Consider the following 18386-nt stretch of genomic DNA (forward strand, 5'->3'; position numbering starts at 1 on the left):
GGGGCGGCTAACAGCGACAATAAAACAGTGTACAATAGTAATTTGGTATTGATGATTAAAAATCAATTAATATAAAAACCAAACATACATACATACATACATAGTTAAAAATAATTTTAAAAGTTGGCCATGCTCACCCAGTCACTTGACACCCTTCCTCCACCAAGTCACAACCACAAAACCGGTGGTGGAAAAAAAAATTAGATTCCACCACTGGTCTGCAGGATTTAAAATTATGACCTTGGTGGTCCCTGAGGTACAACAGGTTGGGGACCTCTGGTCTACATGATTCTGTTCTTGAAGATCATTTGGAAGCTGTACAGGTAGTCCTTGCCTTATGAGCACAGTTGAGCCCAACGTTTCAGTTGCTTAGCAAGACAGTTGTCAAGGGAGTTTTGCCCCATGTTATGAGCTTTCTTGCCACAGTCACTAAGTGAATCACTGCAGCTGTTGAGTTAGTAATGCAGTTAAGTGAATGTGGCTTCCCCATTGCCTTTGCTTGTCAGAAGGTTGCAAAAGGTAATGACATGACCCAGGGAGATTGCAACCATCAGAAATATAGGCCAGTTGCCATGTGTCTGGATTTTTATCACGTGACCATGGGAATGCTGCAACAGTCTTAAGTGTGAAAATAACAGTCACTTTTTGGTATGTCCATATGTCACAGCTACTGAGTAAGTTGCCAGTCAGTTTCTGGGTACAATTGAAGCTTCTGACCCTTTTTTATAAAAACCCCTTATGGCTTGGACATCTAAGGGCTGCCTATCTCCAACTTTTTCTGCTCCACTAGTACCTTCCAGGAGAGTGCATATGCTCCAGATCCCTCCTGTTAAATATGGTCATCTTACAGGACTAAGGAAGTATGCCTTCTCTATTGTACCTATTGCCTTCTGAAACAGCATCCCTCCAAAGACTCTCTCTCCTAGGGCTTCCAAAAACTCTCAAGATCTGGCTTTGGTCTCAGGTCTGAGATTGATGTCCTTGTGGGGGCTCTGGTTTGATTGTTTTAGTCTAGGCTGCCTATCTGGTTGCATGTTTTTATATCATCTTGCATTTTATTTATAAGTTGTCCAAAAAGTTGTCCAGCTGCCCAGAGTTTTCGGAGAAGGGCGGCATACAAATCTAAATAATAATAATAATAATAATAATCATCATCATCATCATCATCATCATCACCTATGGGAATGGGCAGCCATAATTAATTAGTTATCATGTGTACATAATGCAGGATGCCAGCATTGAAATGGATTCACAAATGTTTTATGGGTCTAGTAATAGGAAACTATTGAAGGTCATAATTTAGGTAATGTAATATATAGTGTTTTGTGTATATTTTCAATTTAGGTTGTACAGTAACCTGGAGAGCGATGGGGACAGACAGATAGAGTGACTGACTGGCAGAGAGCAAACTTTAGTAAAAGAGCTAATAGTTTATATTAACTTTTTCATCATAACAATAATTTTTTATGATTGTTTTTATGGGGGGGTGTTAGATTTTTAATTAGTTAATTGGATTTAAGATATTGTGTACTGTATATTTTATATTTTGTGAGTCGCCACGAGTCCCCGGAGAGGGATGGCATAGAAATCCAATAAATAAATAATACTTATCTATTTTATCTTGAACAGAATCACAAAGATAGGTTATGCAGAAATTTATTGAACATTGAGCAGGCAACTGCTGAAAGCCACATTTTACATTTCTTGGCAAGAACTTTGAAAATCCAATAATAATTTACGCTGCACCAAAATTGTACTTTTCTATAAACTCAAAGGTTTTTTATGAAACAGATCCCAGGTCATTACTCATATATTTATGTAAAAAGTGCCATTTATCAAATAGAATTTTGGAAAGAAACATAATCAGGCATAACATACAAAATCAAGTCTCTTACAACAACAGGGACACCCTCTTTAATAGTCTTTTTCCTGTTTATCACATTTTGTCATATTTTAAAATTAATGCATTCCTTTAGTACACTTGCTCCGGAATTGTTCTCTCTGTTAAAGTTGTACTGGCCTTTCTATTTCCTCAGTGTTTTTTGAACTAATCATGACCCATCAAACAGAAATATTAGCAAAATATTGTGACCCATTTAGCCAATTTTCCCAACCTAGGTCTTTTTAGCTGCATCAACAACCATAATTCTTAGCAATGGCTATGTTAGCTTCATATGCCTGGCATTTATAATCCACAGATCTAGGGATTCTTAGGTCAGAAAAAAACCTAAACTAGGGCTTAATAAACTTTTTATTTTTCACATTAAAAAGAAAAAAAACTAAATAAAATAGATATTAACTATAATATAGTAGGTGTTTCCTAAAAAATCAGCAAGAGTATTTTAAAAGGAAGGAAATTTCCATAGATTTAAAATTCATCTGGAAGCTTTCAGGTTTCGAAATGTGAAAGCACAAATGCTTTGATGTAACTGAAAGGATTGTGGGTGGGTGGGTGGGTGGGTGTCTGTCTGACTGTCTGTGTCCCACTATCTGTTTATAAGCATGCATTTCACATCCTAAAATGTTAGGAATAACATTCATCCTGATCAAGAAAACTTCAAAAGTAGGAGAAAACAGATTGGATCTAATTTTCTTTCCCTGAAAACACAATACCTTATAGACACAGTCTGAGAGTTTTGCAGCAAATACAATGTCTTCATACTGTTACATGTCGCATTGCTAAGTAAAGGAAGTGGTCTGCCCAAAGAGCACACTCCTAGATGAAAATCTGTTTGTACAAATCAGAGGTATTGATTGGTTCTACATAACTGTATTGTCCTGGATTTAAAGTTAGAATCCCGAAATTCATTTATTTGTCCCAGACAAGTTCAGGATGGACAGACCTGAAGGAATCATACATAGGAACGCACTGCCGTAGGCTTCATTTGGCTGCATGGTGCTGAGTGCTGATATATTTCAGGTTCTTCAGGATAGCAGCAGAAACTACAAAACATGCCTCCTCCACAGATCAGAAATGCGCCTGAGACCCAGCCTAAATAGAGAGCAGCTCCCAATTCACGTTTCCGAGCAGCTTGGATTTCTGGATCGTAAAAATTCTCAATGATATCGTTAGCAATAAAGGAAACAGGAATCAGCACAATAACCCCAGCCAAGAAAAAACTTACTCCAGCTGCGAATAAAATATTTCTTTTGACTTGTCTATTATTGCCTGGACTTTGGATGCATTTCACACCAGCTAGAGCAGTCAGACAAGCAATAACTGACAGCGCGCAAGCAGTGCACATTAATCCTCTGGCGGCGTCTAACAAAGGTGGAAGGGCCAGAACGGATTTGTAGAATTCGCACTGATAATTCTTGATGTGACTGACACATACCATCCACAAGCCTTCCCAAATAGTCTCAAAGACTATGATGTTGTTTCCTGTAAAGGCTGATACTTTCCACTGAGGCAATAGAGTGACTATAACCGTTCCAAACATGCCAACAATCCCAAGGAGCCAAGCCATCATTTGCACCGGACAAAAAGCCATCTCCGAAAACTGTATGCACCCAGAAAAGTAGACAGAATGTTCTTTCTAAAGGAGATCTTCATTCCTCTGAAAAGTTGACGATGTATTCATGATTTCCTCCTGGGTCGGATGAATTTAAGATTGTCTCCATCTATACCAGTGAAGAGTTCAGATCACCTCTGCCTACTTTGAGGAAACTGCTATATATCATCTCTTCTAAGCAAGACCTAATACCTGGGTAGCAAATCACATCCTTGGGAAGGGTGAGTCTAACTTATACCTGACGTTGATGCTTTTTTGAATTTCAATGTTTCTACAAGACTATAATTAAATGATTTGCTTCTAACTATAGTGCTGATAATTATTCTACAACAACAATGATTGCATCAGTGTCAAAATATAATGGGTAAAATAAACTGGGTGTTCTGTCTGCTAAAATAGATTTATGAGTTGATGACAAAAATCAAAGGATGGATTTAAGATACTTGGTAATGTTTCAAGGAATAGATGGATGTGAATTTTTATGTAGACACTGTTTTCATTCATTAGTTATGAAATTAGTAATGAATTAGTAATTAGTAAACAATATTGTGTGCAGAAGGTCTTTTTCAAGCTATGCCCTGGTAATTCTCCAAATCAATGAATTTCACTGCTGAAGCAGTTCTTTTAATACAGATAAGTAAAAAAGAAGTTATTGTAAATAGATCCTGAAGTTAATGAACTGAAGCATCGCTGAAGCCCTGTGCATCCAAATGTCTATAAAATCCAGGTAATGTTTTGGCAACCTAAAATTATTTATTGGAAGTTAAAACTCAGCAATTATGGAAATATTGTAGTAATCTTTTTTTTAGCATTACAATATTATGGCAGCCACTACCCACATCTTCTCCTTTTGTTTATCAATCTATATAATGAATACTAGAAGGTCAGATCTACTTTCAGGCAACACGTCACAAATAAAATGTATGGCTGAAGTGAAAGGTTCTTTCTCCCCAAAGTCTTTTGCTTACTAGAAATTTGTAAGTCTGATTTGTTTGTTTAAAAGTCAGGGATACCAAGTTCTCTGATTAAATATTGTTCCCTGACAATTAGTTTACCTTCATCAACATAAGAGTTATATTACTATTGATTTGCATACTTCATCAAATTAGAAAAGTAATTAAAGTGAGCCAATATCAGTTAAGAATTCTAATTTTCAGGATGTCAAAGTGTAATCTTTGGTTTTGATTATTTAAATGTGTACTCATGTTGTATAGTCACAATAAACTCGAACAGTACTGGTGCAAGCCAGTATAAGAAGTTTCTTCTTTTTCAGTTAGACTTGATCCATCTAGATCAATATTACTGTACACTGACAATATCTGTGTATCGTCTGAAAAATATTTCCTACTATTTGTTAAATGTGTGATCAACTAGAGATGAACTAAATTTACTACTTTCTTCAGGAAAACCAACAATTCTATGGTTGAATAGGCCATCATTGTTAAGTTCCAAAAACCCTGGAGAAAGCTGATTATGTAGACCCATTTCAGTTAGATTTCAGACCAGGTTATAACATTATTATTATTATTATTATTATTATTATTATTATTATTATTTATTAGATTTGTATGCTGCCCCTCTCCGTAGACTCGGGGCGGCTCACAACAATAACAAGAACAATGTAAAAAACAAATCTAATAATTTAAAAAACACTAAAAAACCCATTATTAAAAGCAAACACACATACAAACATTCCATGTATAAACTGTATAGGCCCGGGGGAGATGTGTCAGTTCCCCCATGCCTGACGACAGAGATGGGTCTTAAGAACTTTACGAAAGGCAAGGAGGGTGGAGGCAACTCTGATATCTGGGGGGAGTTGGTTCCAAAGCGTTGGGGCCGCCACAGAGAAGGCTCTTCCCCTGGGTCCCACCAAACGACATTGTTTAGTTGATGGGACCCGGAGAAGGCCAACTCTGTGGGACCTAACTGGTTGCTGGGATTCATGCGGCAGAAGGCGGTCCCGGAGATATTCTGGTCCGGTGCCATGAAGGGCTTTATAGGTCATAACCAACACTTTGAATTGTGACCAGAAACTGATCGGCAACCAATGCAGACTGCGGAGTGTTGGTGTGACATGGGCATATTTAGGAAAGCCCATGATAGCTCTCGCAGCTGCATTCTGCACGATCTGAAGTTTCCAAACACTTTTCAAAGGTAGCCCCATGTAGAGAGCATTACAGTAGTCGAGCCTCGAGGTGATGAGGGCATGAGTGACTGTGAGCAGTGACTCCCGGTCCAAATAGGGCCACAACTGGTGCACCAGGCGAACCTGGGCAAACGCCCCTCTCGCCACAGCTGAAAGATGTTTCTCTAATGTGAGCTGTGGATCGAGGAGGACGCCCTCTCTGGAGATGACATAGATCACATTTATCAATAAACTCTGATGGGTTCAGGATGAAGGTAATTCTTGCTTTCCTTGATCTTTCAGTGGCCTTTCAATTATGATCTTCTCTTTTTTAAAATATTTTATTAATTTTCATAAAAGACACACAAGACAAACATACATTTAACATAAATAGGAGCTATTACCGTAATTGCCCCGCTCAAAATAGAAGTCTTTCTAATACAGAAAATAAAAACACTAAAATTTGTAAATTCAAGACAGAGAGTAGAAAAGAAAGATTTTCTCATATGTTTGAACTTTTCTTTTTCAAAAAATCACTTCATATACATATTACTTTTTATCTCAATTATTTAACCTTTTTTTAAATTAATCCATACATAAATCCTTTCCCAAATTTTATAAAAATCAGATTCTTCTTGATTGTTTAAACGCGTCGTCATCATATCCATCTCATCACATTCTATGATTTTCCTTAATACTTCATCTTCCGTAGGGATATCTTTTTTCTTCCATTTTTGTGCATATACAATCCTGGCAGCTACCAGTATGTGAGTTATTAAATAATAAATATCTTTTTTATATTTTTGATTTTTTTATACCTAATAAAAAGAACTCTGGGGTTTTCTTGACCTCCTGGAGGGTAATCTCCTTTATCCATCTTTCTATTTTATTCCAATAAAGTTTAGCTTTTTGGCAAGTCCACCACTGATGATAATAAGAGCCTATTTCTCTTTTACATTTCCAACAATTTGGGGAAGTATTTGGAAACATCTTCGCAATTCTATTAGGTGGTAGATGGCACCTATAAAACATTTTAATCTGATTTTCTTTGAATGAAACTGATTTAGTTATTTTCCAATTATATGTCCAAACTCTTTCCCAAGTATCTAAGTCTATTTCTTTTCCTACATTTTTATACCACTTATCATATTATCTTTTAAAATCTGATCAGTAGTTTTAAAACTAATCAAATATTTATATGCTTTTCCTATTAATTTTCTCTGATTTGTAATTAACAAATTCCCTAAATAATTTTTGCCCTTCCTGAATATATATGTTTTAATATCTCTTTGATATCTTGACTGGATCCGCACATATTGCCACCAATCAATTATTACTCCCTCTTCTTGTAACTTTTGTCTAGATTTTAATTCCATTCATTTGTCTATTAATTCTTTGTATTTCCATATCTTCCTTTCTTGAATCAAATTAGGGTGGCAAATTGCTTCTATAGGGAGATCCAATCTGGGATTGTTAAAAAGTGATCTTTTCTTATATCCTTCCACACCTCTAATAAAGCTTTTCTCATTATATGTTTCTTAAAGTAGGAATGTGTTTTATCCTTATCATACCAAATAAAGGCATGCCAGCCAAGCATAAGATCGTGACCCTCCAAATTTAACAATCTTCTATTTTCTAAAGTCATCCAATCTTTAATCCAAGATAAAGATCAATTATGATCTTCTGACAGTTTCAGAAGTTAGAAATGGAGAATATAGTTTTATGAGGATTTCCTTCTTCCTCTGAGGCTACTTCTAGTCGGTGTAGAGGACAAATAAATTCAATATCACTGCGCACATCAGAGCTCCCCTCTCTCCCTACTCCTTGTTAAAATCTACATGGTGAAAGGAGTCGCCATTCCTGCTGGAGGTGCATATAATGGTCATGACCAGAAGGGACTTTAAATCCATCTTGAGCACTAATTTCACCTGTTGCTGGATCAGGAAACTTCACCCACATCACTTATGCCTTAGTCATTTCCTGATTGGTCTCTTGCAATTCATTTTATATTGGATTGCCTTTGATGACCATTTCAAAGCTGCAACTGGTAGAGAATATAGCCATGTGAATATGTAGCACCACTGCTTTGTGAGTTACACTAGCTTCTGAAGGCAAGTTAAGGTGCTGGTTATTACCAATACAAGTATGAATGGCACAGAGCCACAGGCTTCCTGTCTCTGATCATTGCTACTCATCCTACTAGATCTGGCAGAATGGACATGCTCCAGGGCTCCTCCATTAAATGGCATCACTTAGCTTAATCCAGAATATGTGAAATGGATAAAATGAATTAATGTAAGAAAAAAATGAAAAATGAAGAAAACCAAACCAATGGATTATTTTTACTTGTTATTACTCTTACCTCCGAGCTCAATTATGTGTAGTCTTTCTTCAAAGCACTCCTTTGCAAAGAATGTTACAACTATTTTGGTTGGTAAATCCACAGTAACTGAATTTAAACATGCCTGGGATAAACATATATCCATCCTAAGATAAAATACAGGAAATAATATAAGGGCAGACTAGATGGACCATGAGGTCTTTTTTTGCCGTCAATCATCTATGTTTCTATTTATCTTCATTCCAAGTGCAGAGCAATGTAGCATGATAAAATATAAGTATCAAAACTCAATAAAATTCAAATTGTGAATGTGTAAGGTCCTAGAAGTTTTCTCAAGCCATTAACATGCCAAAGGCAGTGAGACTCGAGATGAGGCTTGCAAAAATAAGCATATTTTTTCCAAAACAACATATTGGGTGAAACTATATCCAGAACATACAGACACAATGCATGTAAGGAAAAGGTATGGGGAAGGTATGGTGTCCTTTTATACAATGAGTCCTCAAACATTTTAAACAGGGGGCCAATTCGCAGTTTCTCAGACTGTTGTGGGGAGCAGACTGGCTAGAGGGGGCGTGGCTAGGTGGTTATGTGACTGGGTGGGCATGGCTAGGTCATGTGGCTATGAGCGTGGCCATTAACGGTCTATTAAACCAGTGTTTTTCAACCAGTGTGCCGGGGCACACTAGTGTGCCGCGAGACATGGTCAGGTGTGCCGCGAAGCTCAGCAAGAGAGAGAAAGAAAACGAGAGAGAAAAAAGAGAGAGAGAGAAAGAAAGGCAGGGAAGGAGGGAGAGATAGAAAGAGCAAAAAAGAGAGGAAGGAAGGGAGAGAGAAAGAAAGGGATAGAGAGAGGAAGGAAGGAATAGAGAGAAAGAGGGAGAGAAATAGAGTGAAAGGGAGGAAGAGAGAGATAATTTTTTTGTCCAAACTTTTTTTAGCCCCCCACCCCACCCCCCCGCTCAATGTGCCCCATGATTTTGTATATGTAAAAAATGTGCCGCAGCTCAAAAAAGGTTGAAAATCACTGTATTAAACAATGCACACCAATTAAACTTTAATTTGTTTTGTTCCTGGAGGTGTTTTATTTGCTTTTGTTCTCATGTTGCTCTTTTGGTTTTCTTTTTACTGAATCATTTTTTCAGTTGTTTAAGAGTCTAGTGGTCCACTTCAGGAAACTCTGTTTTGCAGCAATTCTTCTCAGCCCCATGGAGCTTGATAAATCTCTCTCTCTCACTCACACACACACTCATTCTCTCACTCTTACTCTCACTCTCTCACTCTTATTCTTATTCTCACTCTCCTGTCTCTCTCGTCCTGTTTCAGGCCAAAATAGGGTCACCCATTTTTCACCTTCCCCACCTCCAGAACATTTCAATTCCAGCCCACAGGGCTTGCAAAGATAAATCCTATTCTCAGCCTAAGTGTGGGTGGGGCGACGTGGGCGAGGCAGCCTCCTGATCCTGCGCAGGCCAGATTAATGGCTTCAGTGGGCCACATGTGGCCTCTGGGCTGTAGTTTCAGGAATCATGTTTTATACCTTCAGACATCAGCTTAATATCCAGTTCTGGGCCCCTGTCCCATGCCTTCCTTGTAGTAGTACTACAAGTACTATTGCCATGCAGTAAGGAGCAGGGGGCTGAGTGTTTAACAACAGAGGGCCTGAGTGCTTAGCAACACAGATATTCGCCTGATGTAACCCTGCCAAACTATGACATAACCCACTCCAGGCAATGTTCCCTCTAATTTTTTTTCGTTGTGGGCAGAAAAGTATAGTATCTGAGCGGCAGTCCTTTTGGGACTGGGTGGCATAGAAGTATAAATAAGTAAATAAGTAAGTAAGTAAGTAAGTAAATAAGTAAGTAAGTAAATAAGTAAATAAGTAAATAAGTAAATAAGTAAATAAGTAAATAAGTAAATAAGTAAATAAGTAAATAATTAAATAAGTAAATAAGTAAATAAGTAAATAAGTAAATAAGTAAATAAGTAAATAAGTAAGAAAAAAATTCCCTTCTTTTTTATTAAAAGAAATTAATAATAAAACAAAACCAAAATCTATTACTATTATTACTATCTTCTCTTTTTCCATCCCTGTCTCCTCCCCCCTTGTGTGTGTGTGTGTGTGTGTGTGAACTCTTGAATAATTTCCAATAACAGGTGAGCTATTGGAAATGGTTCAAGAGTTCACACACACACACACACACAAACAGCTGCGGGTTATTTTCTGTTATTATTTGGGTGCTTTTTACCATATGCTTTAAATCAAGAGTATTTTCTCTCTCTCCCTCTTGCTCTCTCTCTCTTTTTCTCACTTTCTCTGTCCCTCTCTTTCTATCTCTCTCCCCCTCTTGCTCTATCTCTCTTTCTCTCTTGTTTTCTTTCTCTCTCTCTCTATTGCTTTCTTTCTCTCCCCCCTTTCTCTCTCTCTCTCTTGTTTTCTCTCTCTCTATTGCTTTCTTTCTCTTCTCTCTCTTGCTATCTCTCCCCACCTTTCTCTTTCTCTCTCTTTGTCACTTACTTTCTCTCTCCCCCCCCCTCTCTCTCTGTGTCAGTGAGGGAGCTGCAAGAGCGCTTTCGCCAAGCGCTTCGGGAACGCCTGCCCTGCCTCTACTGCAGCCCCCTTGCTGAAAGTCTGGGACGAAAGCGCTCCCAGCAAAGGGGCTGCGAGAGGGGTGGGGCGGGCATTCCCGAAGCGTGCGGAGAGAAGAGGAGGAGAATCCGCAGCCACGGCCACGGGAGAAGTCGCGCCCCAAGGCAGGAGGCGGAGGAGGAGGAGAGGGGGCCGATTGGGTGGGCGGGGGGCAGGGGGATGAGGAGCGCGCGCCCGTGGAAAAGGGTGCGCGGGGGGGGTATTTTGGGGGGTGCGCGCATGCGCACAGCTTACAGGGAATGCTGGCTCCAGGCACTGAGTTGTACAGAAAAACAAGATAACAGAAGTTAAAAGCAAACGGCAGAGGCAATTCTAATTCTTACAGGAGCAAAGCAATTCTTATAGAGGCAAAATAGCAAGTTATTATTATATCCCAGTAATTCTACCTATTCTGCTATTACTATGTCCCTTCAAATAAAATAGCAAACATGCATGTAAACACAAAAAGAAAAAGAAAAATGCAGCCAATTCAGGTACTCAATTTAAAACATGAACAGAATTAAAAAAGAAAAAGTAATACAGATATACAATTTTTCCTATCTGTTCAGCTGAGGAAGTAGTCAGCAGATGTCAAATTCACTCTATGGTATACATTGGAGATGAAGGAAGTTTTATTTATTTTATTTACTTATTTATTTATTTATTAGATTTGTATGCCGCCCCTCTCCGGAGGCTCAGAGCGGCTTACAACAACAATACACAGTACAAATCTAATGGTTAAAAACTGATAGTTTAAAACCCTTATTATAAAAAACAGTCATGCACCCCAAACAAACCATACATAAAACCAATTTCCCCATGCCTTACGGCAGAGGTGGGTTTTTAGTAGTTTGCGAAAGGCAAGGAGGGTGGGGGCAGTTCTGATCTCCATAGGAAGTTGGTTCCAGAGGGTCGAGGCTGCCACAGAGAAGGCTCTTCCCCTGGACCCCGCCAGACGACATTGTTTCATCAACGGGACCCGGAGAAGGCCAACTCTGTGGGACTTAATCGGTTGGTGGGATTCGTGTGGCAGAAAGCAGTCCCGGAGATAGAGGTTTGCTTTATTATTATTATTATTATTATTATTATTATTATTATTATTATTATTATTAATATTAATATTAATTAGATTTGTATGCCGCCCCTCCCTCTAGACGGCTCACAGCAATAATAAAAACAATGTACAACAAATCTAATATTTAAAAATATCTAAAAAACCCTTATTTAAAAAGCAAGACATACACAGAAACATACCAAGCATAAACTATATAGGCCTGGGGGACATGTCTCAATTCCCCTACGCCTGATGGCAGAGGTGGGTTTTAAGGAGTTTACGAAAGGCAAGGAGGGTGGTGGCAATCCTAATCTCCAGGGGGAGCTTGTTCCAGAAGGTTGGGGCCACCACAGAGAAGGCTCTTCCCTTGGGTCTTGCCAGATGACATTGTTTAGTCGACGCGACCTGGAGAAGGCCAACTTTGTGGGACCTAACTGGTCGCTGGGATTCGTGTGGCAGAAGGCGGTCCCAGAGATATTCTGGTCCAATGCCATGAAGGGCTTTGAATTGTGCCACTTTGAATTGTGACCAGAAACTGATCGGCAACCAATGCAGACTGCGGAGGGTTGGTGTAACATGAGCATACCTAGGGAAGCCCATGATTGCTCTCGCAGCTGCATTCTGCACGATCTGAAGTTTTCAAACACTTTTCAAAGGTAGCCCCATGTAGAGAGTATTACAGTAGTCAAACTTCGAGGTAATGAGGGCATGAGTGACTGTGAACAGTAACTCCCAGTCCAGGTAGGGCCGCAACTGGTGCACCAGGCAAACCTGGGCAAACGCCCCCCTCGCCACAGCTGAAAGATGGTTCTCTAATGTAAGCTGTGGATCGAGGAGGATGCCCAAGTTGCGGACCCTCTCTGAGGGGGTCAATAATCCCCCCCAGGGTAATGGACGGACAGATGGAATTGCCCTTGGGAGGCAAAACCCACATCCACTCCACCTTATCAGGGTTGAGTTTGAGTCTGTTGACACCCATCCAGACCCTAACAGCCTCCAGGCACCAGCACATCACTTCCATTGCTTTGTTGACTGGACATAGGGTGGAGATGTACAACTGGGTATCATCAGCATTCTGATGATACCTCACCCCATGCCCTTGGATGATCTCGCCCAGAGGTTTCATGTAGATATTAAATAGCATAGGGGAGAGGACTGACCCCTGAGGCACTCCACAATGGAGAAGCCTAGAGGTCGACCTCTGACCCCCCCCACTAACATCAATTGCGACCGACTGGAGAGGTAGGAGGAGAACCACTGGAGGACAGTGCCTCCCACTCCCAACCCCTCCAGCTGGTGCAGGATACCATGGTCGATGGTATCGAAAGCCGCTGAGAGGTCGAGAAGCACCAGGACAGAGGATAAACCCCATCCTGGGCCCACCAGAAATCATCCCTCAATGCGACCAAAGCAGTTTCCATGCTGTAGCCAGGCCTGAATCTTGACTGTTGAGGGCCTAGATAATCGGCTTCTTCCAAGGACCGCTGGAGCTGGAGCGCCACCACCTTCTCAAAGGGAAGATTGGAGACTGGATGATAGTTGTTAAGAATGGCTGGGTCCAGGGAAGGCTTCTTGAGGAGAGGGTGCAAAAGTGCCTCCTTTTAGGGAGCCAGAAAGGACCCCCTCCCCAAAAAAGCGTTGACAATCTCCTGGACCCAGCTCCGTGTCACCTCCATGCTGGCCGAAACCAGCCAGGAGGGACACGGATCCAGTAAACAGGTGGCGGAACTCACAGTTGACAAAGGCTCACCAATGGACCTTTACAATGAAGGCATTTTTGCAAAGTTCTCACCAGCAAATCGCGATAGTTGTACTACTAATGCTAATTATTTTATACTATAAATACATAGTGAAAGAGATCAAATAATTTAAACAGAAGCTATTTATATAGCATCTTCCATCACTAATTGTACCAAAATACCTGCAGTATTTATTTGAAGGACAGAATTAAACCATGGAGACTTAATTAAAGACAGACTGCATTTATTTGTTTATATCCATGAATATACTATAAGCACACTGAAAAAATGAAGTCCAAGATTATAAGAGTTAATGCTGAAACTTGAGGGAAGTAAAGCAAAAATAAACTTCAATAGAAAGAATGAGAATAAAACTGTAAGGATTGTAAATTATACTAATACAGACAACCCTTGTACTGGTTTCCAGATTTCCAAAAAATATTGAAAATTTGATTTCCTCCCCCTCCCCCTATTTTAAAATTTTAGATTAAAGTCAGGAAATTATTAGAATTTCAGTTTCAGATTTTGACAATAAATTGCATAATTCTCTGAGAAGAAAAGCACCTCATTTTCTTGCCTGTTAATGTGTACGATCTGGAAATTTGCTATATGCTGTCCAAATAAATTGGTCTACAAATTCTGTGTGTATTATATATATATATGAGGCTCTGACTTGTGGAAGTCTGGAATACTCTGCTGTATTGGAAAGTTTGAAAAGGAGATTTAACCTTTTTTATTCATAACTCCAGTGTTCAAAATGCCATCGTTTCACAACACAAATAGAAAAAGACCACGAACAATCACAATTGAGCTCCTAATTTATGTTACTAAGCAAGAAAGTTAAGTGAGTTCTATCCACTTCTATGATCCTTCTTTCCACAGTTTTGAGTGAAATATTGCAGCTCTTAAGTTGGTAACACAGTTGTTAAGCTCCCCCCTTGTTATTGCTTGTCAGAAAGTCACAAAAGTGATCATATGACCTTAAGACACTACAGTTGTCATAAATATGAGTCAATTGCCAAGCGTCGGAATTTTAATTTATTTATTATTTATTTATTTATTACTTAGATTTGTATGCCGCCCCTCTCCGAAGACTCGGGGCGGCTCACAACATGTAAAAACAAATCATAAGCAATCAGACAAATTTAAAATATTTAAATATTTAAAAACCCCATATGCTAACAGACACACACACAGACATACCATGCATAAATTAAATGTGCCCAGGGGGAGATGTTCAGTTCCCCCATGCCTGACGGCAAAGGTGGGTTTTAAGGAGTTTATGGAAGGCAGGAAGAGTAGGGGCAGTTCTAATCTCCGGGGGGAGTTGGTTCCAGAGGGCCGGTGCCACCACAGAGAAGGCTCTTCCCCTGGGGCCCGCCAACCGACATTGTTTAGTTGACGGGACCCGGAGAAGGCCCACTCTGTGGGACCTAATCGGTCGCTGGGATTCGTGCGGCAGGAGGCGGTCTCGGAGATAATCACGTGCCCATGGGGAATACTGCAATGATCATGCGTGAAAAATGATCATGTCACTTTTTTTCAGTGCCGCTGTAACTTTGAATGGTCACTTTATGAACTGTTGGGAGGACCACCTATATTCCAAATAGCAAATTGTGCAAGTTCTCTCAGATCTAATAATCAACTTGATGTAAACAGCATTCGTGATATTTGAAAGTACATTCTAAATCCAATACTATTTAGCAGTAAATACAGGGTTATTCAAAAAGAATGAACCCATTTCATGACACATTGCTTCAGTTCTCAAGCATCGCCATGTAATGAGTCAGTGGCAATTTGAACGAGGAGTTATCCAAGTTTTGAATGGCTGCCACAGGGGCAATGTAACAACAGCAATCAACTCTATGGATTGTGATATGTTGATATGCCCTTAGGAGGAATTATCTTACCATATTGATATTGCCTGTGCTGCAGGTGGTGGCCACATTGAACACTTATAAGACAAGAAATAAAAGTTGATTGTGAGTAGAATACTTGTAACTTGGCTGGAGTTCTGTATTACTTTTCCTTAATAAAATATTGTGTCGTGAAATCTGTTAATGCAATTGGATTGCACAGCTTCTTCCTATTAGTGATTGTAAACAAATTTTGTTTGTTCTTCCCTAACTATGATATACAAACTTTTAATTTTCAACACTATGAATAATAGTGAATAGTCAACTTGTCATCCACTATAATCTTATTGCTGTAATCAGTTTCCTGCCATATTTCAGCTCATCTATGAAAGGAATATTTAATTCTTTTTTTCTAGAACAAAAATGCATGTATATAGATGTGTGATTGACATTATTAACCTTTTAAAACCTGAAAGCATTCTCAGCAGCTATTGTAGTAGATTGTAATATGAATGGTTGCATTTCCTTTAGAACTATCAAATATAAATGTTTAAGTTCTTTGTACATGAAACACATCTTGATAAGCCACTCAGATATATTTTTCCTCAAAATCTATCTATTGGTCAGTCGCATGAGATACTTTTCCATGTTTATTGTAGATTTCACATTTTGAATACAAATTAGATTTACCCAAAGAGCCATTGGGAAACTCACACAAACCTTGTTACCTGATGCAATGTGAAATATATTTAACAATAACATTTTTAACTGCAGAATGAAATAAAATGCACATTAAATTAATGCCAGATTACAACTTACAATAAAAATAAACATTAATTATTCAAAAAGCCTTATGTTTACACAAAATATTAATGCTTTTGGAATAAATTAAAGAAACATTTTGACAGAAAATGAAAATCAACTTTTGGAAACATATAATTTCATTCTTTCTGACAACTGAAGAACATTTTATTAAAGTCTGCCTACGCAAATAATCATTTATAGATTTAAAGTGGACATTTTCAGTCTTCCCCCACCACCATAATATATCATATGGTATATCTTAGACATTACAGTTTGAATATACAAAACTTCAAGGCTTAAATGTTTAGCAGTGACAACAATATTCTTCCCACCACAGAAGATTTGCATGTGTCACACAGTATAAACATGTGAATACTTCTTAATAGAGATTCATTAGAAAAGGACAAATTGGAAACAAGATCCAGCTTCAAGTTCCATTCCTAGTCTGAAGTATCCGAAGACATTTCTGTCTTTTGTTTTAGAGTTCATAGACGAAGGGCACAGCATGCACAGTATGTTACTCAAGCAAAGCTTCTTCTCACCTTATCACATTTCATCTTGGATGTAAAATTTCTTCCTCTTGGATCAAAGCAACTAAACATATTGACTTTTGGAATATGCACTCTCAGCTCTTCTTGGAATATTTTGGCTGCGGTAGGTGGTTGGTTGTGAGGGTACTGAATACCGGTAGCTCCGGGTTTTTTCATCGCAACGGCAGAAACAACATAAAATTGCCCCTCCGGCCACAAGACAGAAAGACGAAGCCCAGCCTATGTAAAGCGCTTCTCCGAGCTCTCGCTTCTCAGCCACTGTGACGAGGGGATTGTAGAAGTCTCGGATAATATTATGGGCAACAAAGCACACTGGGATGAGCACCACAATGCCAGTCAGGATGAAGGAGATGCCACCTGCCAGCAGAATGTAGCCTTTGATGCGGTCATCATTTCCGGTGCACTGGGTACACTTCATGCCAAGGACAGCCACTGCAAAAGCGATGAATGCCAGAGCTGAAGCTGCACACATCAAGCCTCTGGAAGCCTGCAGGTCTGGTGAGAGGGCCAAGAGGGAGTCATACACCTTGCATTGCATCCTGATGGATTCTTGCCTTACGCAATTCATCCAGAGGCCTTCCCAAAATGTCTCAAAGACCACCACGTTGTGTTCAATGAAAGCCGTCACTCGCCACTGGGGCATGCCAGTGATGGCAAAGGTCCCAGCAGTGCCAATGCCTCCAAGGATCAGTCCTACAATCTGTAATGAAGTCGTTGCTGCCATTTCTTCATTCCAAGTCAGGAGAATGTTGTTCCAGAGAGTTTTAGGTGAATCTTCTTTTACTTTACCGATTCAGGTGTTGAAAAAATGATTCAAAACACGTCATGCTCAGGTACAGAAACTCTGTTAACTCAAACCCATTTCAGTCTGATCCGTAATGGTTAGGAGTTGGCTGTCTCTTTGCTGTTTTGAGCATACCACTGCCCCTATTGATTGGAAAGGATAAACTTATCGGTCAGGTTTTACAACTTTCAAAGGGAGTGAAAGGTTACCCATAACAAGGCTTGCAAAGCACACAAAAATCCGCTCAAGGCACACCAAAACCTTTAAGGAAAGTAATTTTTCCCTTAATCTTTCTTCTCTTTTTATCATGAGGTCATGGTATAAAACTAGGTTGTATTAATATAACAGTTTTTTAAAAATATCCCTCCAGTTAGAAACCAAAAATATTATTGGAAAGTTCTAACATAGAGTAGCATGGACATGTTTATTATCTTAGAGTTAGACTTCAGATAGAAAATATAAGTTAACATTTATTTTCTTGTATTGACCGTGAAACAAAAGTTTTGAAAACTGCAACTACTAGAGTGGTTAAATATGAATCCAAGACAAATTAACCTTGAATGGAGAACAATGTGTCAATGATTAGGTTTTTTTAAATGTCATATGAAAGACTGAAGCAAATATTTGCCAAACCTCGTTTTAGGTAGTCTTTGGAATATGATGGCAATTGAGCCTGGATTTCTGCTACTAAGCAGAAATTGTAATTGTAAATCCCAAAGTCATGTGACTGCATCACTTAGCCACAACAATCCAGGCAGGCTTGGTAGCCATCATAACCACCAGGACCACAAAGGTCATTAAGAGAGAACCTCCACATGACCATGATACATGTTAGAACTGCAGATTCACTGTCAGAGCTGCAGAGAGGCAGGTGTCATATGTAAGTGCTACAAAGCCCAAAACAGAGTGGTGCCATGGGTAGGTGTATGCAGTAAAGGCAGGTACATGGGTGTGACTGTGTATCACAGGGTGGTGCTACACAGTACAG

General features: G+C 39.2%; 2 protein-coding genes across 2 annotated transcripts; both read right to left on the reverse strand.

Annotated features, from left to right (window-relative positions):
- Window positions 1-2852: 2852 nt before the first annotated feature.
- LOC139167304 (claudin-17-like) lies at window positions 2853-3491 on the reverse strand. The gene has a single exon (XM_070751769.1). It carries the CDS (start codon window positions 3489-3491, stop codon window positions 2853-2855), a length of 639 nt encoding a protein of 212 aa, XP_070607870.1.
- A 12719-nt stretch (window positions 3492-16210) lies between these two features.
- On the reverse strand, window positions 16211-17527 carry LOC139167305 (claudin-8-like). The gene has a single exon (XM_070751770.1). It carries the CDS (start codon window positions 17336-17338, stop codon window positions 16658-16660), a length of 681 nt encoding a protein of 226 aa, XP_070607871.1. The 5' UTR covers window positions 17339-17527; the 3' UTR covers window positions 16211-16657.
- Window positions 17528-18386: the final 859 nt, after the last annotated feature.

This window comes from Erythrolamprus reginae, chromosome 4 (genome assembly GCF_031021105.1).
Source record: "Erythrolamprus reginae isolate rEryReg1 chromosome 4, rEryReg1.hap1, whole genome shotgun sequence".
NCBI lineage: Eukaryota > Metazoa > Chordata > Lepidosauria > Squamata > Dipsadidae > Erythrolamprus > Erythrolamprus reginae.

What these genes read in the sequence shown, in the direction of transcription:
- LOC139167304 (XM_070751769.1), bottom strand. Translation starts at nt 3,491, where the DNA reads ATGGCTTTTTGTCCGGTGCAAATGATGGCTTGGCTCCTTGGGATTGTT.
- LOC139167305 (XM_070751770.1), bottom strand. Translation starts at nt 17,338, where the DNA reads ATGGCAGCAACGACTTCATTACAGATTGTAGGACTGATCCTTGGAGGC.